General features: G+C 38.2%; 2 protein-coding genes across 2 annotated transcripts; both read right to left on the bottom strand.

Moving 5' to 3' along the window:
• Window positions 1–12,414: 12,414 nt before the first annotated feature.
• On the bottom strand, window positions 12,415–13,311 carry LOC137711650 (late embryogenesis abundant protein At1g64065-like). The gene has a single exon (XM_068450904.2). It carries the CDS (start codon window positions 13,194–13,196, stop codon window positions 12,561–12,563), a length of 636 nt encoding a protein of 211 aa, XP_068307005.1. The 5' UTR covers window positions 13,197–13,311; the 3' UTR covers window positions 12,415–12,560.
• Window positions 13,312–17,744: 4,433 nt separating this feature from the next.
• LOC137711569 (endoglucanase 20-like) lies at window positions 17,745–23,181 on the bottom strand. The gene is made up of 8 exons (XM_068450821.2): window positions 22,861–23,181; window positions 21,738–21,950; window positions 20,337–20,537; window positions 20,183–20,260; window positions 19,826–19,978; window positions 19,629–19,737; window positions 19,363–19,529; window positions 17,745–18,401 (listed from the first exon to the last, which is right to left on the bottom strand). The coding sequence occupies exons 1-8, from the start codon at window positions 23,179–23,181 to the stop codon at window positions 18,063–18,065; spliced, it is 1,581 nt and encodes a 526-aa protein (XP_068306922.1). The 3' UTR covers window positions 17,745–18,062.
• Window positions 23,182–23,879: the final 698 nt, after the last annotated feature.

Below are 23,879 nucleotides of genomic sequence, written 5' to 3'. Positions count from 1 at the left end.
TTGGCATCTATGTGTTTGTTGGATAAATTGCCTTACTTTTCTCTCTCAGATACACGTAAGTTGTACACAGTTTGGCTAATTTCGGTGTGGATCATTTTGGGAGTTTATATTTGGATTCTAGGTTTTGCTTGTTTTGTCCTTGATGTTTTGGTTTCTTTGTGTCGAGCGGAAGACGTTTGTTTTCCTTTTTCTTTTCTTTCACTGATTTTAGCATGCTTGTCAATTTTTATTTACAAGTACTTTATAGTAAGAGTATAACTTGGGTTGTGTTAATCTGAACCCGTCCATGTCCAACCCTACTTTAAACCCAAACAAGCGATTTTTTTTAATTATAACCCGTCCGAACCCAACTTAATTTCAACCCATTTATTGATTGGGTTGAGTTGGGTTGATCATTTGCCTGTCTATACCCAACCCAATTAACCGAACCCAATCCAACCTGATTGTGATCCAAATCAATTAATGCTCATATTACACCCAAGTAGGCCAAGTTCAAGAATCAACTCCCCTTATGATAAATTTTTAATAAATCACCCTTTTAATATCATTTAAGTTTTTAAGAAATAAAGGACTTTGGCCACTTAGTATTACGGTCTAGTGATATTCCTTTTCAATTATAATTGAGAGATCTTTGGTTTGATTCTCGCCAAGGGAAAAGTTGAACCACATTATTATGGAAAGAATTGAATCAAAGATCTCTCAATCATAAGTTTACCCTCTCAATAAGCTTACGCCATGTCTACGTGGCAGTGGGTGTCTTCTGCTTGTCATAGGGTTGGTCAATTTGTCTATGCATTTGGCCCAGTCTAATGAATAATTCATTCAATCTTCATTGAAAATAGAGGCTCTTATTAATTTTGCTCGTAGGTAGTAATGGCATACTAACTGATAATTCTTGGCATGCGAGGTCTTGTTCGTTGAGATGCTTGAGTCTTCAAACTTTTTGTCTTGAAGAGGGTCCAAGAAATGGTGGGAGGTCACACGTAGTACTTCCTCAGATTGTAGGCATTCCATTGTTTGTCGGTTTCTTTGTCGTTCATAGTGGTGAGGGTGTAGCTGCCCCTTCTGCCTACTCGGTTGATTTTCTATGAACATTCCCATATGGAAGCCATCTTTTTGGAGCTTTCTTGTCGGACGGTGATGAAGGCTTTTTTGAGGACTAAGTCTCATGGCTGGAACTGCCGGTTTTTTACCCTCTTGTTGTAGCTGCAGAGGAGCTGTTGCTGATAGGCCATAGTGTGGGTGATAACCTTTTCACGATCTTCCTCTGCCAGGTCTAAGTTGGTGGCCATCTCCTTTTCGTTCTACTCGAGGTTCGGCAGTACAGTGCTAATGCTTGGCATTACAACGTTGGGAGGAATGATTGCCTTAGAACCATATGCCAAGGAGAATGGAGTTTCGCCAGTTACTCGTCTTTTGGTGGTGCGATATGCCCATAGAACACCAGGGAGCTCGTCTAGCCACTTGCTCTTCTTGTTAGACGCCTCGGCTTGCCCATTGCCTTGTGGATACCGAGGCGTGGACATGTGCTGGTTGATGCCATATTTTTGGAACAATTTCGCCAAGTCTTTGCCCACACACTGCGGACCATTGTCAGTGACGATAGAATGTGGGATGCCAAAACGACAAATGATGTTTTTCCATATGAAGTTTTCTATGTCCGTCTGGGTAGTTGTAGTCCTGGGTTCGACTTCGACCCATTTTGAAAAGTAGTCGGTTGCTACGATCATTATGCCTCTGCCCCCAGTGGCAGGCAACATTGGTCCTACCAAGTCGATCGTCCACTGCTTGAATGGCCAATGGCTCATCTGCAGGTGGAGTTCGTTGGTAGGTAATGTGGGCTTGGGCTTGGGCTTGCAACGCTGGCAATTGTTGCAGCTTTGTACATACTTCTTGGCATCTTGATGCATGGTTGGCCATTAATAGCCAGCGTTGAAAGCTTTTTGCATTAAGGAACGGACTCCAAAATGGTCTCCACAGACACCTTCGTGGATTGAGCTAAGAATCTTCAGGTCGTCAGGAGGCGATAGGCAGGAAAGAAGTGGTTCTGAAAAGGATCTTCGAACGAACATGCCGTTCCACATGCAGTAGCATGCTGTCTTCATTTGGAGCTTTCTGGACTCTAGTCGGTTTGCGGGGAGTGTTCCTTTAACTATGTAGTCAATGATGGGATCTTGCCAACTCAGGGTTGTGCTGATCTGCGCCACTTTGACTTCTGGTTCCTCATTTATGCTTGGCCTTTCCAAGTACTCAACTGGGGCGGGGCATCTGAGCTGATGATCTAATACGGAACCTAAGCTTGCTAGTGCGTCTGCGCGGGCATTTTCTGCTCGTGGAACCTGAGTGAGTGTGTTCACCTAGAATATTGTTAGCTGTTTTCGTACATTCTTAAGGTACATGGTCATCTTTGGATGCTTTGTTGCATACTCCCCTAAGGTTTGGTTGGTGATCAGCTAGGAATCGGAATAGATCGCGAGCTTCTTCACCACTAGGTCTTTTGCCAGTCGGAGACCTGCTAGTAAGCTTTCATACTTCGCTTCATTGTTTAATGCTTTGAAGCTTCGAATGATCGTTGTTAGGTTGCTCCTGCGTTCTTGAGGCCAAAATGCATAACCTTGTAGCAATATGCGCCTCTCTCAATCATGAATGCTGTCTTTTCTTTGTCAGGCTTGTGCATGGCAACCTGATTATAGCTTGAGTACGCGTCCAAGAAGCTGAGCAGCTGGTTCCCAAATGTTGAGTCAACGAGCAGGTCGATTCCGGGAATCGATGTAATCCACGCATACTCTCCATTTGATCTTTTCTTTTTTCATCATTAGCATGACGTTGGCCAGCTATACTGAGTGTGCCACTTCCTCAATGAATCTGGCCTCCAGTAACTAGTTGATTTCCCCTACAATGATTGATACACGCTCGGGTACGAAATGTCACCTTTTCTGGATCACAGGTTTGCCAGCGGGATAGACATGCAGCTTGTGACAAGTTATCGCTGGATCAATGCAAGGCATGTCAGAGGGTGACCATGCAAAGACGTCACGATTCTCCTTAAGGAAAGCTGTGAGATCTTTCTTTTTCGCTGGGCTTAGACGTGAGCCGATTCTAGCCGTCTTTTTCGGCTGATGGGGGTCAAGAATGATGTTTTTGGCATCCTCTTTGAGTTTCCATCCTGATTCATCTTTCAGGGCATTGTCGACCTTGACGCCATCTTCTTGACCTGTTTGCTATAATTGTTATTTGGCGGAAGTAGAGTCGTCTTTCTGCACTTTAGCTACTACTGCTAGGGAAAAATATTTCTTCTTTGACTATTTGAGAACTTGCACATTGCATTGCCTAGACATAGCCTGGTCGTCTTTGATCTCTTCGACTGCTCCTCCTGGGATGCAAAATCGGATTTTCTGATACTCGATAATGTCACAGTTCCAATCTTCACTAGCCAAGGATGGCCTAATATCCCATTATGAAGAGATGGGTCGCTAACGATCATAAAGATCTGCGATGAGACAATCAGTGGGCTAGTTACGTCGAGTGTGATAGTGTCATTGGAAATTAATGTGAGTCTTTGAATCCGGTCAAGACCTCCGTTTTGTGTTTGATCGTGCTTTCCAGGCCTATCTTTTGGATAATTGACAGTTGTAGGAGGTTGACTGGGCTGCCATTGTCCATCATGACTTTTTCAATAATGGCGTGGGCCAATTGTATAGAAATCACTAGGGTGTCGTCGTGAGGAAAGTCTACTACCTCAGCGTCCTGCTTAGTGAAGCCGATGATTGGTCCAGGTACAGCATCTACGGCTTGAACTTGATTGACAGATTTCACCTGCCAGATCTTCCCCTTCTTAGAGTTATTGGTGGCCCCGAGATGCTCGGATTCAGTAAAGATTCCGTTGATTCAGATTGTCTTGGTTGGGGGTTCGACATCGGCATCTGCTTCTCACCTTAGCCGGGCAGTTGATCTATTGAAAAACTGGTTGCGTTTGCCTTCCTTCACAAGCTGCTCAAGGTACCTTTTCCATGCGGTGCAATCATTGGTTATGTCCCCAAGACCTTTATGGAATGCGCAGTATTTGGTCTGGTCCATCTTAGAGGTGTCTTCCCTTAAAAGTGGATGCGACTTGAACCATGGCTTGTCCTTAAGGTCGTAAAGGATTTGGCTAATAGGGACTGAGAACTTAATGTACGTCTTGGGCGTTGTGCCTCCCTTTATTAGGGGACCAATCCTTGTATTTATCTCCTAGCTTGCTTTTGTTGTTGAGCGATTTATCGCTCGCCTTCTTCTGAGTCTGTTCTGCGTCTTTGCGCGGCTGCTTAGGCGGCTTCTGGGAGTGTTTTTCCTCATCCTAAAGGGAATGCTTTTCTACTAAAACATAAGAGTTTGCCAGGGATAGGTTCTTGCCCATAATTAATTCCCCGAAAAGTGGATGATCTGCTGGAAACCCCTTTCGGAAAACTGAGCATGTGATGCTATCATCACATCCAACAATCTTAGCCTTCTATGCCTTGAATCTCTTGGCGTAAGTGCGGAATGACTCATCTGGGTCCTTTTTCATGTTGAAGAGGTGGTCAGACTTCTTTTTAATCGAGCGGTAGGACAAATATTCCTTAATGAAAACCAAGGAAAGTTCGTTGTAGTTCCGAATCGAACGTGGCGACAGGGTGTGGAACTAGTCTTACGCCTCGCCTTGGAGCGTCGTGGAAAAGATCTTGCACATGAGAGCGTCATTGTTGACGTAGAGGGTTATGGCACTTCAGTAGTGCATCAAGTGTCTATCCGGATCTTCATCTCCTTTGAACAAGGTGAAATGTTGTGGGTTGAACTTCCGTGGTGGCTCCTCTGCTCGATCTCGTCTACAAAAGGTGACCTGCTCAGGTTAGCCACGTCTCTTCGAATGGTATCATCGGTAGTATCAATGCGCTAGAATCCGCATAACTGCTCTGCTACGAGCCTTTGTACTTCCTCATAGATTTACGCCTAGTGAGGCAGTGGAGCCTCCAGCTGCCCCCGGTGTTGACCTACTGGTCTATGTTACTCTTCGGCATGTTTTGCTCGTTTGTGCCATGGTTACTGTGCACGTGGTTCGCCCTATGCTGCTCGTCGTCACTCTGGGCAGAGGCTGCCAGTGGAACTTGAGCTTGACTACTCACGTGCTCTTCTCTGGGCCTCGTGTGGATGCTTCACCTGGAATATCCTGAGTGCTCATCGAACTATAGACCCAACCTCGAAAGTACATTAACTCATGAGCCGAGTCGAGAATAAATGATTCTCTGCTCATCTAGATGAGAGAAGACATTTCCCCAAGGGCCCAAAAGAGAGTGCACACTACCCAAACGCACGATTCGTGACGGGCTGAGCGGCTATTTGCCAGGACGTCACTAGAATGAGTGACGTTCTTTCGCCTTTGTCTTGCTTCGGGACACCTCATCTGGGGCGCACTGTATCTCGATACACTCAAGGAGTTGGTTCACCAAGGTGGTCGACTGCGCGAGGGCGTTAGTCAAATTGGCGACCTGCTGGGGCAAGTGGTGCCCGCCATTTAGATTAAAAGAGCTTGGATGATGGGGTCTCCATGTATAGTGGAAGTGTAATGGATTGCAGGTACAAAATTCGAGCCTAAAGCAGGCATTCTTGCAGCAAAGTGGGGTGTAAGTAACCCTAAATCGATCGTGGGACAAGTGGTCGGAATTTGGATTACCGTAGGTGGCCTTGGAATGGATTGGGCTACGGGCCGGGTTGTCGGAGCAAGTCGTATGGCACGTTGGATCGGTGCCTGTTCGCCTTAGGCCTGCATGGCCTTGAGCCCTCCTGGCCATTAAGCTGTCATATTATAGCCTGCTGGCTGAGTGGCTTGGGCTTGGGCCCTTTGAGCTGCCTGGTTGGCAGCAACCACCGCATTCTAGGCTCGGGTTTGGGACTGTTGTGGAATAAGGCCTACTACTGCAGTGGGCTAGGCCTCCTGCCCAGGGCTTGCTGTGGTAGCTGCCAAGTTTTGGGCCTTCTGCCCATGGGCTTGGAAGTGACCTGGGCTTTCTACCTAGGGTTTGGTAGGGCGAGGCACTGTAAAGGTGGAAGTGGTGTCGTGGCCTGGTGGGTCACGGTGAAGATGGTAACGACGCGGCTTCACGGCGGTAGGGCTCCTCCTACTGTCGCATTGAGCCTTGAGGACCTCCGACGTGGGGCTATGTTCTCGTCTCCACTTTCCGGTCCAAATCCTTGAACGTACGGGGTTCCTTTCGTTGTAGTTTCTGAATTTCCTACCATTGTATCCTTTCTCCAGGGATTGATCAAGAAACTTTTCTAGGAAAAATTAATTGATACGACATGTGAGAAATTCAACGTAACAGAAAATTCAAGAAACAAATGCGAGAGGCTTCTTCGAGTGTTTTGAATCAACTCTCAATGAAAGCACCAATTTGTTGACGTAAATTTCCACAGTCTTCAGTCTTGACGAAAATGCACCTGCAAAACAATCAACACCTTTGATCAAAGACCTAAGCCTCACGCGCCCACGAGGTGGGGGAGGGGGGGTTAGGTCAACGGATCTCTGATGCGTAAGTTAGTTTATCTGAGAAAGTAAAGTGTTTAGGGCTTTTTATGGTTGCAAAAGCTCTCAAAATTTGGTAGAATATGGGGTATTTATAGGGTTAGGGCCGACCATATAATGTTTAATGGAGAGATATTCTCTAAATATTCCCCAGATATTAAAAAGAAAATAATATCTTGAGATAATGGTGTAATTATCCCTAATTGATTTAAATTATGATTACTTACTTGATTGGAGTTAATCTTCAATAATGAATGTATTAAAGATAGGATTTGGGTAATTAATTCTTATCTTTAATTCCTTGCTAAGGGCAGATGAGTTGTGGGCATTCGTATTCAGCTGCTGAGACCTCCAAGGGTGTGAGCTGCTCGTGAGAGCATTTGAGAAGTCTACCCATTTATTGAGGGCAATCTTGTCTTTCTTGAATAAAAGTCCACATGTCACCTCTAGAATATTTGGAATTATTTTAGGCTCCACAACCTCCCTTTTAGTTGTAATTATTCTTGCCAAAGTTCATCTTCTTGTTTGAGTTGGAAACAAGTGGAGATAATTTTTATGACATTTTAAGTTTTTTCTCTTATCCTCTAAATCATGATTTTGGCTCACAGGTTCAATTTTGTGGTGGGAGATGATTGGCGCGGGTTGATATTCCATATGGGTGAAAGAATTGTGCTCAACTGTGACTTCAAGGTCATTAAGGTTAGAGAAGGTCCATTGGCGAGTCTTTGCACTAAGAAGTAGCGCTTCTAATGCAGCGTAGGAAATGGGAGTCTCTCTGCTTGAATAGAGGCGACGGTATTTTCATACAGAGGGCCAACATTGTTTATAATTGTGGTAATATGGTCAGCATCAGATATGGCCGAACTAGAAAGGTCAAGTTAGTCAGCCAAAGCGTTGATTTTATCTAGAAAATCAGCAATGCAGTGATCACCACAACAAAGATTGAGAAGCACACCTCAAGTGGAATAACTTTATTGTGGGAGGAATGACCATATTGCTCTTGAAGAGCCTTCCATACCTCAACAGCAATGATACATTTCACTATTAAATGTTGAAAAATAAAAATGAAAGTATTTTAGGATATGATTTAATTAGTGATTTTATATGATTTAATTAGGGCTTTGATATGATTTGATTTGGTCTAAGTTTCCTTGTCTTGTAAAAAAGGATTGTTTTGATTTATTTCCTAGTATTGTTCTTTTGTAATCTTATAAAGGATAAGAGAAAAAACTTAAAATATTGAAGTTGTTATTCGAGAATCGTGAGATTATAGAGCATTCTTAAATTTTTCCTAAACTCTTTATTTTCAACTTGGTATCAAAGTAGAGTTCAATTCTTGGTTGAATTTTGCTATGAGTGCTTCCTTGTGGGTGCACGAAGCTAATTGTCTTCGTGCACCCACATGCCATGAACTTGAAGGTGAAGATTATCTACAATTGTTAGAAGAAAACAAATTTCCGCTGCCATGAAGAAGAAAAAATGGAAGAGAAAGGTATGGTTTTGTTGCCTTGGAGAAGAGACTAGGAAAAAAAATAAAAATTTAATCATGGTAGGATCTGTTTCCTATCATGTGTGTTTTTTTGTATTTTATTTTAGTTTTTCTAGTAAGTTTAGTTTGTTTTCGAGTTTGACGAAGAGAAAAAAAGAGAATGAAAAAAAAGATGAGAAAAAAGATTTAAAACTAAAAAAATAAAAAATAAAATTTGATGGTTGGGGCTTTCGGAAATAGGCATTAGTTTTACTTGGGCTTTTGAAAAGATTAGCGTCTGTTCCAACTAGACTTTCGAAAGAGATGTTAGTTCCAACATATCAAGAGATTTATTTATCCAGCTTTCGAAAAAAAACGTTAGTTCTAATTGGGCTTTTGAAAAGATTAGTGTTAGTTTCAGTTGGGCCTTCGAAAAGAGGTGTTAGTTTCGAGGATTATGATTTGTTAGTCAGGCTTTCAAAAAGAGGTGATTGTTCTAGTTGGGCTCTCAAAAAGATTGGCGCTAGTTCCAATTGGACATTTGAAAAGAGGCGTTAGTTCTGTCGGATTGTGATTTGTTGAGCTTTCGAAAAGATTGACGTTAGTTTCAGCGTATCAATGAAGATTTCCTTCTTAGCAAACTCATGATTTCACATCATGAGTTTGAGGGGGGTGTTGGAAAATAAAAAGAAAAGTATTTTACAATTTGATTTAATTAGTGATTTTATGTGATTTAATTAGGGTTTTGATATGATTTGATTTGGGCTAGGTTTCCTTGTCGTGTAGAAAAATGATTGTTTTGATTTATTTCCTAGTATTGCTCTTTTGTAATCTTATAAAGGATAAGAGAAAAAACTTAAAATATTGAAGTTGTTATTCGAGAATCGTGAGATTATAGAGCATTCTTAAATTTTTCCTAAACTCTTTATTTTCAACTTGGTATCAAAGTAGAGTTCAATTCTTGGTTGAATTTTGCTATGAGTGCTTCCTTGTGGGTGCACGAAGCTAATTGTCTTCGTGCACCCACATGCCATGAACTTGAAGGTGAAGATTATCTACAATTGTTAGAAGAAAACAAATTTCCGCTGCCATGAAGAAGAAAAAATGGAAGAAAAAGGTATGGTTTTGTTGCCTTGGAGAAGAGACTAGGACAAAAAATAAAAATTTAATCATGGTAGGATCTGTTTCCTATCATGTGTGTTTTTTTGTATTTTATTTTAGTTTTTCTAGTAAGTTTAGTTTGTTTTCGAGTTTGACGAAGAGAAAAAAAGAGAATGAAAAAAAAGATGAGAAAAAAGATTTAAAACTAAAAAAATAAAAAATAAAATTTGATGGTTGGGGCTTTCGGAAATAGGCATTAGTTTTACTTGGGCTTTTGAAAAGATTAGCGTCTGTTCCAACTAGACTTTCGAAAGAGATGTTAGTTCCAACATATCAAGAGATTTATTTATCCAGCTTTCGAAAAAAAACGTTAGTTCTAATTGGGCTTTTGAAAAGATTAGTGTTAGTTTCAATTGGGCCTTCGAAAAGAGGTGTTAGTTTCGAGGATTATGATTTGTTAGTCAGGCTTTCAAAAAGAGGTGATTGTTCTAGTTGGGCTTTCAAAAAGATTGGCGCTAGTTCCAATTGGACATTTGAAAAGAGGCGTTAGTTCTGTCGGATTGTGATTTGTTGAGCTTTCGAAAAGATTGACGTTAGTTTCAGCGTATCAATGAAGATTTCCTTCTTAGCAAACTCATGATTTCACATCATGAGTTTGAGGGGGGTGTTGGAAAATAAAAAGAAAAGTATTTTACAATTTGATTTAATTAGTGATTTTATGTGATTTAATTAGGGTTTTGATATGATTTGATTTGGGCTAGGTTTCCTTGTCGTGTAGAAAAATGATTGTTTTGATTTATTTCCTAGTATTGCTCTTTTGTAATCTTATAAATACCTCCTTATGGAGAAGAATAAAATATTGAAGTTGTTATTCGATAATCGTGAGATTGTAGAGAATTCTTAAATTTGTCATAAACCCTTTATTTTCAACTTGGTATCAGACCAGAGTTCGATTCTTAGTTGAACTTTGCTGTGAGCGCTTCCCTGTGGGTGCACAAACTAATTTTCTTCGTGCACCCACTGACCATGAACCTAAGGGTGAAGATTGTCTACTATTGTTAGAAGAAGATAAATTTTCGCTGCTAGGAGGAAGAAAAGAAAAACAAAAAAGAACAACAAGAACGAAAAAAAGAAATGCAGGAAAAAAGAGATTTGGTGGTTGGGGACAATATCGGTGTTGTTGGAAGTGGGCTCTCGGTTTGTCTCTCTGATAATTCTACATGGTTTCAGAGCTAGGGAACGGGCTGGTAATGTACTGTCACATGATGGGTGGGTCCGCTTGGCCCTGGGCAATGATGGTGGGTCCCTTGGCTGTGCTTGTATGGTGAATCCACTTGGCTCCACATGGTTGTTGATGTGTAGATCTCCCACGTGTGACTCACTAATTGGGTCCCACGTGAGGGGACGTGTTGTAATTTCCCACAGTGACCTATCTATGAGAAAATAAGAGTTTAAGTATCCTAACCCCATTCTAACTGACACTGATGCCTTTTGTGATAAAATCTTACACCTGACGGATTGTGCAGGTAGTAATTACCAAGTTGGAAACAGTATCGGTATTGTTGGAAGTGGGCTCTCAACCTGTCTCTCTAATAATTCTACATTAAATGCATCACAGGTGGTGACAATAAACTGATCAGCCACGAGAGAACCCTCTGGTCTGGTTGAATCCAGGGTTCGAAAAAAGGATTAATCTCATTTGTGAGTTGGCCTTCTGTGTCTAAAGGAAAGGTCGAGTACATTAAGAGGTTCCATTATCGATGAATGGTAGAAAGCTACGACAGCATTGCAACGATATAAATTGTTCCTCCATAGGGGATAGTTATGTCTGTCGAGTTTGAGAGCTAGGAAATGTGACACATTGGAGAGGGAAGATGCAGCGGGATAAGCCATGGTGAGTGAAGAAATTTTCGTTTGACTAGGAGAGGGTGATACCATGAAAGAATTGTGCTCTATGGTTGAGCAGTCATTGTATTTCACTATGTATAGAACGGGCGAAGAACAAACTCTTCAAAACTAAAAAAATATGAATAGCATTTTGAGAAAGCTATATTGACAGTTTCAACATCCCAAAGGATTGTACTATTGATAAAGTTATGGCAAGTGCTGAGGTGAGGATATCGCTTAAGTCATTTGCTGCTGCGGTTGCACAGATGTGGTGGGAGATGATATTTAGATTTGGTTATCATGGGCAGACTGTAATGCATTATGTTTTGAGGAATTGTCTCGTCATGTTTCCTTTATTGTTCATGATATTAAGTTGCAGCTGATTGAGATTGATTCTTTGAGCACAGCTACCATGTGAAAACTCTCTGTCTGATCTTTGTCTCCTTTGTGCCATGGGAGTTAAAGGTCGTCCAGCTAAGGCTCCTCATATTTATGAGGTTCTATGGTTGCCTCCTCCTGTATCTTGGATTAATTTTACCATAGATGGCACGACTCGTGTGCCCTTGGTTTGGTGGGAATTGGGGGTGTTTTCCAAGACCAATTTGGCAATTGTTTACACTGTTTGCATCTTCAAAAGAATTACTTATTCTTTAGAACCCGAGTTTCATGCAGTTATTTATGCCATGGATTTAGCTTGGGCCAAAGGTTGAAATTTTTTGTGAATTAAATGTGAATCTTTTTTAGTGGTCCTTTATCTTTCTCTGCTTCTCGCAAGATTTCTTGGCATCTGTGTGTTCCTTGGATTAATTGCCTTGCATTTCTCTCCCAAATGCACATTTATGTCACTCATATTTTTTGAGACGGTTATGCAGTTGTTCACAGTTTGGCTAATTTTGATGTGAATCATTCTAGGAATTTATATTTGGATTCTTGCCCCCCCTTGTCCAACTTTTGCTTACATTTGTAACTTTTCTTCACGACCTAATTTTAGGTTTTGCTTGTATGGTCCTTGATGTTTTGTTTTCTTTGTGTCGAGTGAAAGAGGTTTGGTTTAATTTTTCTTTTCTTTCACTGATTTTAGCTTGTGCTTGTCAGTTTTTCTCTCCAGGTACTTTATTGTTATGAACTCTTAGTTTGTACTGGCTCAATGAGCTCTATTTTTCTCTGCCAAAAAAACAATTAGTATTGCTTCTGCTTTGTAATTTATTAAAGGGAAGTGGTATGTCATGCTTGAAGAAAAGAACTCCTCTGCCTTTCAAAAGATAACAATTCAGGAGAAAAAAAGTTATACAATAAAAGAAAATAAAAATTCTCCTTGTAAGGTATCAAAAGAAAAAACAAAAGAGATATGATGCATGAAAAATCCCAGGTAAGTGCTTTTAAGTTTCTGGTAAACAGATAACTAAGCCAGATGAAAATATGGACAAGAAAAAGTGGGTGGTATCACTAATGGATAACAAATCAAAGTGCCACACAGAGGAAACGAATAAAAGAATAAATACAACAAAGCAAGAGCTAGTCGCAATACAAATGCTATGCGAATTATGTAGCCTGCAGGATCCCTATCTACTTGCACTGTAAACTTTTGAGGGTCTTTGATGACAGATCAAATGCAATGGTACAGTCCATGGTGGAGGCCTTCTTCTTCTTCATTATAAGCATCAGTTCCACCTTTCCATTCAACTTAGCCGCGCTGTTGAGAGTCAATACGCCACTGGTCAGTTCACTCCCAAGATTGGAACTGCCTAATGCACTTGAACTCAAGCTCACTTCGACAGTGATCTTTTTGGTGGAAAGCATTCCAGCCTTGCTCTTTGGAATAGAAACTTGCCCGACAGTGGCTCCTTGGTACAAAAACGTCACATTGCTAGCATCAAACTTGTAAGGACCCCAATTTGTGTTCTTGACACTAATTTGGGTTGTGAATTTTGTGTCGAATGAAGGTGTTGCTGGGATGGAGTTGAGTTCTTGTACGTTGATGTTCCCTAGTCGGACCTTCGGTGTCTTAACTTTCATCACAGTAAGGCTAATCACGGTTATGACGATGATCTGAAACACAATGAAAATAGCAACATACATGGCCAATTTGATCCTTTTCTTGCGTTTGAGCTCGTCAGCAGATAGCAAAGACTCAGCATCACTTTTTTGGTAACCATGATTGGCTGGTGCTGCAGGATAATCCTGTTGGGTCTTCTCGGCCATCTTAATTTCTTTTGCTGCAGTTAGAGCTTCGAAAGAAAAAGTTCTCTGTTTTTCTTTGTAAAATATGAACTGATGAGCAGGTGTGTTTGTTGTTTGATTGTGTGAATGTTGGTTGGGTGTGGGGTGGTATATATAGTGTTTGGAAAATTTGGTTAACGAGTTAACTATAGGAATGAAAACGCGCATATAGTTAGGCTGTAGTTCATTGACTCTACTAGAAGGTTGAACATAAAGATGTGAAAATGCTTATAGGAAACGAAATATAGAATAATAGAAGGCTTCGAGGACTTTAAAAACTTCGCCTACCACACAAAGTCATAAAAATATGAAAACGCGCATAGCACATACATAAAGACTTTGTAAGCTATGTCACATACATAAAGACTTTGTCCATTGTCCTACAACATCAACATCAACATCATATTTATATATATTATCATAATGGGAATTATTGGACCGTCTAGAAGATTTTAAGTAAAAAACTCTAACTGTATGCGCATTTAGCAGCATAATTGCATTTTGAGGAAATCTATTGCTTGTTTGATAACTATTTTGTTTTAAGTTTTTATTTTCTTAGTGACAATGGATAAATAAATTGGAGAATAAGAGATATCTAAGAGGTGCAGGAGAGATGGTGGGAGATATGTAAATAAAATGTATTAAGAAAAAAAAAACTATTTTGTTGCAGTCTAATTTAGTTAAGAATGTGATTGTGTAAATCTTTATGGAATTCTATAGTATTTTGCAGATAGTGTCCTAATTAAGATATATGACTTGAAATGCAAGGATAAAGGCACAAAGGGTGAGATAATACACACCTCAAAATTCACCTATTATCTTCTCTCTCTTATCGTTGCACATTTTCTCCTTTTATAATTCTTATGTTAAATAGGCTTACAACATGTTATTAGCAGACTCCTTTTGCGGCTAAGTAACTGAAGGTTCGTGAAGAAAGTTCTTCTACAACTAGCACTCAATGGCTTTCTTTCGTTTTTATCAAATAATGTTTTTCTAAACCACGAAATCGATATTTTATAAGCTCTTGATAGCATGAAAACATTTACCATTATGCATTAACCATTAATTTATTTATATTTTATATATTATACATTGCGTGTATATATAGCACGTTCATCCACACGCAAATAATATGTTCATATTTTGAATATGCAAATTGTGTTATATTATGTTACATTACCATGTTAAATTGTATGAGTGAAAGAAAAACAAGAAAATAGTAGTGCGTATTAGGGTTTTGAAAACCCTAACCGAGAAAAAATACAAAAAGGGGAAAAGAAAAAAAAATGCCTTGAGCCGAGACAAGCCTGCAGCTTTGGCTCTTGCCTCAAAACGACATCGTTTGGTCTCTAGTCCAGCAGCCCACAGTTTTGGGATTGCTACGGCCTCCGATCCCAAGCCTGCTGTTTGGGTCTTCTTCCTGCCAGGCTTGCAGCTTGCTCTCTTGTTTTGGGTTTGTTCGTCTCTTGAACCACTGTTTGGTTTACTTTCCCACATTTTTCACCGGCAGAGCACATTTGTTGGGTCCAAAGGCAACTGTATCCAATGGCAGGGGCAATCCATGGCCCGCTAGAGATGCTCTAAATTGGATAACTCAGACTATTGATATTAAAAATTTATTATTATTTTTTTTTTTTAAAAAGTGAATTATAAATTTTTTTTTTTTTTTAATTTCTGATACGATTTTTATAGATATTTTATTTTATTTTATAATAATTTTCATAATTTTTAAAAATTTAAATTGCGGCTGATATGTGTCACATAGGCGAGGCCCGTGGATTACTGCATGGTAGGACGATCGACTGCCCTGGTGTGGACTGGAGGGTTTTTTTTTATTGTTTTCCTTTTTTTTGTTTTCGGGGTGGGGAAGGGGATTTAAAGGCCTATCCCCTAGGGGATGTGAAAGGGCTGGAAACTTGATGCATCTACCACTGCTTTCCAAAATCCTAATTCTTGGTAACTTGATGCATCTACCAGTGCTCTGTATATCTAATTGATCATGTCTCTCTATTTGCAGTCTTCTTGTTCTTGCTTATTGAATCTTGAAATTACAATTGCTGATTTGTACCAAACTGCAAAGTGCGATGTCGGGGAAGTATTATTGGGGAGTTCTTGGCAGTATTTTACTCCATCACAGCCTATAGTCTCAAGTCTAAGGCCATCTCCAACCGAATGAGGGTCAAAGGGCCATGTTTAGCCTTATAGCCCTGAGAGAATTATATTTTAATGAACAATGTTAGGTCATATTTTATACCATATTAAAATAAATTAAATTAAACTACCATATTAAAATAAGGTTTTCGGACATATTTTGAGTGCCACTTGCCACAAAGTCAAGCGTGACATTCTAACGCTGGAGGGTTGGCTGGCTAGTTGGAAATGGCCAGCCAGCTACCTTGATTTGGGGGTTTTGGCCTAGCGGGGCCCACAAGCCCATTGGCCCAACCCTAAATTGGAGACGGTTTTCATGTCATTCCGAGCTATTTTTAGCCCTATGGCCCTTTGGCCGAGTCGGTACTCGGTTGGAGATAGCCTAACAAGCTTAGTTGTAGCATGTATCTACTATAAGTCCAAATGTATGTTTCTTAAAGAAATGAAGTTTGAAGAAGTTGTTGACAGTAAATCTCTTGAAGGGTAATCTCATGTTGTTAGTAAATTCCATGAAGCCACACTATACTTAATGCCGAAGCCACATTATAGTTAGTTGATTATCTGATTTTGTAAATGTTTAAGGTCGAAACCAATGTTGTTAAATGAAGTTGGTGATAAATCCCACAAAGAGCAATCCCGTGTTGTGAGTGGGTAAGTCTCATAAAGCCACACTATGGTATGCTGATTTTTTATTTTGTAAATGTTAAGGCCGAAACTATTGTTGAATGAAGTTGTTGCCGATAAATTCCCACAAAGGGTAATCCCGCACTATGGTTGATATACAGGGACGAGAGTGTGTTACAACTACTATATTGAGGCTGTTTTGGTATTTCATTTGGATGCACAATTGATTAGGGTTCAAAAGTCAGTACGGTTAAATAAAGTTGACAAGTTTGAGAACAATAATGGAAGATATGAAATGGGATATAGTATTGTTATTTTGATTCATTCTGAGGCTGGAATTACCCTTGATCCAGATCTTAGAGATTGAGAAACGGTGTCTAAAAACTAATGCATATTTGCATTATGGAGTACATATAACAGTTGGCATTTGAATGTGTTTCACAGTCTATGCTTCTGGTTGCTGTTAGCCAAAACTTGAGGCCACAAACAAAACCCAATCCCCCTTCAACTATGCAACAACGAAGGGATGGAAGGACTTTTAACCACACATTGCAGCACTCTTCATAGACCTCTGTCCATGAGTGTTCATAGTTTTTAACCACAGTTTCAATCTCCAGCTTGGTTACCAAGTTGAGATTGAGGAGAGTATTAACAAATGTGTGGTGGAGATTAGCTTATAATTGAACAATGGAGATTGGTCTAGCTGGTGAAAACTACTACAAGAGTTTGTTAGAAGGTTGGAGGGTTAGTTATTTTTAATAGGCTAGTATTTGTAATTCTCGCATTAATTTCTATTCAACTCAGAAGATATCAATACAAGCCTTCATTTCCTTCTATCCTTCATCTTCTTCTTCTAAGTTCCACTGCAGTTCGCTTCTTCTATGTTTCACTGCAATTTGGGCAGTTTCATACCCTTTACAATGTAATTAATAACTGTTGGGTTGAGCAAATATTCATATTTATTCTTGCATGTAACGGAAATTTGACAAAAATTTCAGTTTTGATTTAAATTTATCAACAATCTTCACCAAGAAAATTTAATCTTACTTTTTCACTACAAAACTATCTTTCGACTATTTTATCATAAGGGAGTATTATTGATCCGATTTCACCTTAAAAAAAATATAGCTAAAACGTAAAAACAAATAGTCAAACGAATGAAACTGACAAAAACCGAGCCCTATTCATTTAACAATTAGCTGCATTTTCGAAACCTACATATTTTAATTAGATGCATTTTTGAAACCTACACCTAAAATATGGGAACACGACTCAAGTGATAAGTACAGAAACGAAGCCCTGGTCATATAATAATCGGCTGCATTACTGAAACTTTAAATTAAACCAAAATTGGGGAACATGATAAGTTCAGATATATATAAAAATGAAGCCCTATTCATATAATAATCGGCTTCATCATTGAAACCTTAAATTAAACTTAAAATGGGGAACACGATCAGGACAGGTATCAACAAAAGAATGTGTTTTTTTAATTTTTAAGTTCAATAAAGAAAAGCAGGCGAGATTAGCACTTCCACAACAGTCGTGTACAAAGCACTTATATATCCTTTCCGTAGCGATGAGAATCATTACATCTAGAAATCACCCTCCCATCCCTCCATTATTTTTGGTAAGAAATATTAACAAAAGGGTGATACATACTAAAGAGATCATTTTTTAAGGAAAAATTAGGATTTAGTCCTTATTACTAATGTTTCAAAACTTTATTGGTTTTCAGCTTTTCATCAAAGTCCATCAAGAGAGAAACTGATTTTGTAGTACGAGTAATATTCTAGCTAGTACAATTACATTTAAATATAGAGAGCAATTTGATGCTCACAAGTAGCATATTTGAACGGTACATTTAAAACATCGTAACACAAGTAGAGGAAGTATGTGTCCTTGCATACTTTATTGACATGTGGAGTACACATATAAAATGAGATATTGTGATCACTTGGATTGATGAGCGTGGGGGTTCAGTTTATACTATTTACATTAAGGGTAGTATGTCAGTTTGTCACGCACAACTAGACATTATTCAGTTTTACATCAAAGAGAAGAAATTGCAATTTACAAACTCCCTGTTCGGGCTTGACCAAGTAAAGCGGCCACAGTCCCCACAAAAGCTGCATTCATATATGTTGTCGGTTCAGAGTGAGAATAGTCTGATCTTGCATCGTTGAACTGGTCATTTACATCTGGACCCCCAACGATTGCACCCACATGAGTATTAGGGTTTGGATTGGAAGAGGAGTAATAGTTGTTGCCACCTTGGCAATCCACCTTGGCTGGGAGGACGTTGATGGAAGGGATTGATGAACCTCTATGGTGCAATTGCGTTGGGTATTTGCTACCAAAACCCACCATGTATGACATGTTCTTGGGGTTGCTTCCTAGGATGTAGTCCACCTGAATATAAACGATTGAAAAAAGGTTGTCGTTTCTGTTAGTTGTATAAGTTGTCTAGTGATAGAACATAAAAATTTGAGAACACTTAGGGTTTCTTGTATCTCAAGTATTGTAATAATTTATACGTGTAGATAGCTTTTTGTAGATTAAGGAATCCTTTCCTTGTAGCCTAAGAATTATGGTGTCCGTATAAAGAATAACTCTATTAAAGAAATCATTCGATTTAGTATTTCTACACGTAGGGATCAATGATGTACATCAAACAATACTTAAAATGATACAATTTACCAACAATTTGGTTTAGCGATACGGAGGGACAGAACTAGGATTTTTTTCTCAGGTGGGTTGTATCCGTAAGCTATGTACACAACCTAACAAAAAGCCTCCGAATGTTGTTTTCCACATATGCAACTAGAATATACTATATGAACATGTTTGGACCTTAATTTGGTTGTTATTGACACTTCAATAACTTATTGTGCACTTCAAGTTTTCTCTATTTTGAAATAGAAATACATTTGTGAGAAGTGCATAATGAAGTTTTCTCTATTTTATTGATAATGAGAATTATACATCTATTTAGGGAGACGTAGTAAGTCTTAAATACATATACGAAAACATACCACTGTTATCTTAATTAGAATTACTAGAGTACTACGATTATATTCAAGTTTTAGTTGGTAAAATTACTTAATTAGTTGGTAGCCACATTTCACATGGCGTGAGAGAAAGTGATATTGGCGAAGAACTAAAGTTTCTCAACCTTAATCCTAAAAACTCAGGTGGGCTGTAATGGGATATATAATTGATTTAATAAATACTACTATTTTCTTTTTCCTAAAATTCCACGTGGGCTACAGCCGAAGGCTGCCCACACATAGGATCCTTCCCTGGCGTCACCCAATCTCCAATTTATTGAAGACATTTTTTTAATATGAGAAATTTTGAGATTGTTAATCACCTGATATTTTGCAAAGGTTCTGATTTGGGAGGTAGAGAAAAAGACCGAGCCGCATTGGACTCCACCAATTTGTGCTGCAGTTAGGGTTGTGGAGTAGATGAATAGCACCATGGTTGAGCTTGTTACATATTGCAAATTACTACTATCTCTTGTAAAAAGTAGTCCACCTGCAAACATTAAAAAAAAGTTCCTCATATATTAATAATCATAATCAGTCACCAAGAATTCATTTCTTTATTTGATCATTAAGTTATAAACATGTGTACCTGGGGTTCTTCTGATCTGTACCGAACTACTCCCTGGCATCAGTGCGCATACGAACGACTGGACATCGCTATTGTACTTAGCCAAATTCGTATTTCCACTGAAGAATTCCTGTGAAAATTTACGAATTAACTTACTTCTTTTTAATTATCCGTAAAGAAAACATTAAAATGACAGTAATGATAAATAGTAGTGATACCTTGGCTAGTAATGTCTGAGCTCCAACTAATTTGTTATCCCAACTAAACTCAGACACTGCCTGACTCCATGCTTGGTTGTTCGAGACATAATTCAAATACTTGGTGTCTGCACTCGCCTTGTATAGCCAAGCCGCAGCCCATAACAGCTCATCCTTAAATTGGACAATTCACAATAAACCAAATATATAAGCTCATAGTGACTGCAATAAGAATATATTAGGACCAGATTCGTTTGTATACGAAAATCTTATACTTCTATTGAAAAAATATCGTACATAAATGTCATTTATGTAGCATTACTATGGTGAATAATTAGGAATATCAAAGTGTTACCTAGTTTTACTTTTGGTTTTTACCTGATAGCCAGAGTAGGAGCAGTAAAATGGGCAATAGCCTTGGTAAGACGCTCTATGCTGGTCTGCCAAGTCAAACAGCTGTATATACAAATTTATTTCAGCAAGACAAAATTTGTTTGAAAAGAGATGAACTCAAATTAATTTTTCTCCTTACTGATCGTGAATGGCTTAGGAGCAACGTGGAGTAGTTGGAATCAACCACTTTAAAGACAAGTGAAGCAGCGGCAAGGGCAGCAGCAGCCTCAGCTGCTGGCTCGGAGCCTGGAGAAGTAGAAGTGATATTGTAAAGTGTTCGTGGCGTATCCATGTCCTCAGGGCGCTCCCAGCACTGGTGATCCGCATTTGCATCTCCCACCTATATTATTGATGAACTGAAAATTAAAGTGACATAAAATAAAACCATTCCCAGCATTTGAAACCCTAGGGGTCAAATTCATCATGGCTGACCACATAATCGTCCAAACCAAACTCTAGGGCCTATTAGTTGTGTAGCTCACACTATATATTCATATAAATCGAACTAAACTTTGAAGGAAGTTTTTTATTGACATTGCATACTACTGATTTTATATTACTTGGTTAGGGTTTATGGCCAATATAACATACTCTTTACTGGAGTAGGAGCCGATGACGAAGTCATTGGAGTGGGTGTGTATTTGCCGTGGGGGGATGATAGCACTAGCAGTGGGTGGGTGTCCTTAATATGTGCTATATATAGCCATTTTATTTATTTTTTAAATAATTAGTGGGTGTACTTAGATAAGGAGTGGTGTTAAAATAGAAAAACTCGTGAAAATGTTTATAATTAAGGAGTCTTGATTTAGGCTCAGTCAACATAGTAATTTTCTAATGGTGTGCAAAAGTATAGATTGTTTTTTGGACTGAGTCTAGTTATTTAATTACATATTTTTGTATCAATTATTCAATTTTGTCTTTTTAGATGAAAAAATTTAAATTCATTAACTTTTGTAATAAAGTTATATTATATAAAAAATATATATATGCAATACAATTCATCTATGTTATAGGTAGGCTATGAACAAAAACCTATGGCATAGGTAGATAGACAATTGAACGTATATTCTACCTATAAGCTAGATATGAAACCTAACTATAGAATACAAAAATATAATGCCTACAAGTAAGATACATTAAGTAGTGATACATGTTAATTATAAATATGAATCTTTCATATATGTTGATAAATACAATTAACCTGTGGTATAAGTTAATTATAAAAAAAAATTATAAATGGAGTTCGGAACAGAAGAATAAAAATAACAAAGAAAGAAATAATTAAAGAGATAATTAAAATGAAATTAATTTTTATAATAAATCTTATCAATAAGTAATACTTGTTGATAATAAAATAATCCTAAATTTAAGGGCTTGGACTTACTTAAGAAATTGGACTATTCCTAATGTTGGTTAAAAAAATTGGACCTATATCAAATTTCCCCTTTTTTAATTTAATCCAACATTTATGTGGTTTCAATTTTAATCTAAATTGTGCCCTTCTTAGTTGTATTACTTTTCTATATAATTAAATTGGAACCTGGGTATAAAATGTGGTGGCTGAAGAGTGACATTGCAGTATGTGATCTGTGCCCCAACGGATTGCGGTATGGAGATATCCAAGCTGGTTTGCAGAAAATAACGGCTGCTGGTACTCCACAGCAGCCCAACTCAACAAGCTGACACTAAATGCCATTGGCCACCCAAACTTTACGTTGTCACCTGCATCATAGTATCCTCCAACCAAATTCACCTGCGCATGCATCATTGAAACCACAACAAAACATAAATATCGTCATATTTAATTTAAAGTTAATGTTCTCTTGTCAAATATATGTTACCAGCAAATTTATAAATAATTGTTTTATTAAAATTTCACATATTGTTAAATACATCTCATATATTTAATACAACATACTTTTGTTTTTCATTAAAATTTATCTTAATACACCAGACATATTTTCTCATAATACCATCAGATATATACACCCCATATTTTTTATATACACCCCCATTTTACTTTTAGTTTTTACTTCTGCGTAATCCGAAACATATTCTCATGAATACTGTCTCATGAAAACATATTCTCCGGCTCCAATTTTCAAACATGGCGTAGTTCAGAGAGTATTAAAGGGAAGTAACAAGGAGGAAGATACATAGTTAAAATATCATTAGCAGTTTTTTCAAATATAGGGATTCGGGAAGGATAAGATTACTCAAGGAATAACATGGTTTTACAGGAAGATGTATACATTGCCTAATCCTTGTTCTTCATCTAATGGGGAGGATAAAGAGTGTCCCGATAAGCTTATGAAGAGAAAGAGGTTTTGGCAGGAAGTAATGGAAATAAGGCTCTTGGATGAAGATACTTACGTTACAAGATTCTTACAAACTAGATGGATGTAAGTTGAAGAAGAGAAATAATCTTGGGATATACACGTTAAAAGTGATTTAAGGTCTATATATTTAGATTGTTATTTTTATTTTAAAGAAAATTTTAGTATATAAGTTCTTCAATAATATATTTTATTTAAGGTATATTCAACAATATGTAGGATCCTATTAAAAACCGTTTATAAAAACGTAATAACTTTTGAAAAATAAAAACTATATAGTGCATGAAAATGTACTCCTTAAAGCCACGTAAATAATTAATATCATACATTTTGAGGTTTTCCATCTGAGAGTGCAGAGTCTCCTCTCCAGTTTATTCGCAGGCCGGGGGCCAACTTTCCCGAGCGTTGCCCTTCGAAGAACAAAATGGCCTTACCGAGGGCGTCTCTATAGTCATGAGCTACTGCCAACTCTTCAATTTCGTCCTCCATGGCTAGGGCTTGCCCATCCTTGTTAACCAAGACACAACACAAGACCAAAACCCATACCAGTACTACGACGTGCTTCATGATGATCAGTTTGAAATTTTGTAACTTGCTTGTGGCGTTTGCATGCAGTTGCTGAGATTCTGGGAATTTATATTTTTTCATGGATTGTGAATGAATATTTATAGGCAAATAAGGGTCACATCATTATCAAAAACAGTTGCAAATTCTATTATTTTATGCGGATGGTATTATGGGGAATAAGATGAATGACATGAAGGGTGACGCTAATTGAGGAATGGAGCGTCGGGGACCGAAAACTATAGGGATATGTCATTAGGGCATTGTACCCATTCATGAACGTCATTCTACCTTGTTTTGCACTTCTTACTATCATCGATATTTTACTCGCAAATTATAATCCCCCAACTTTCTATAACTGGTAAACAAATGAATGTGATTTTTCCACAAGCACAAAAAATAACTAAAACAATATATTAAAATAATGATAAAGTAGAAAGAAAATAGTTCTACAACTATTAGTTTTATACAAAAACACTTAAAGAGCTCAACTGAATGGAAACTCTCCCATCTATCCACTTGTCATGCTTTAATAAATTTTCATTGTGGAATCCTGCCCCCGTTATTAAGTTAGTTGAGTTTTTTTCTTGTTTTTTAGAGAAATGATTTCCGCACCCCTTTCCTTATCCTTTTACACACTTTTTGTTTTTTCATGTCCATTGTTCTAATATGATTTATTCATTCCAGAGCCTAGAATAAACCAAGGTGTACAGGAATAGAAAAATAGTCGGAGAAATCTCTTCCTTTTTTCTAAACTACATATTGAGTTTAAAGTGTTTTTC

Source organism: Pyrus communis, chromosome 6 (genome assembly GCF_041283825.1).
Source record: "Pyrus communis isolate YQ-2024b chromosome 6, ASM4128382v1, whole genome shotgun sequence".
Taxonomy (NCBI): Eukaryota; Viridiplantae; Streptophyta; class Magnoliopsida; order Rosales; family Rosaceae; genus Pyrus; species Pyrus communis.
Note: the sequence above shows the minus strand (reverse complement) of the source record. Positions and strands in the feature narration are given on the sequence as shown.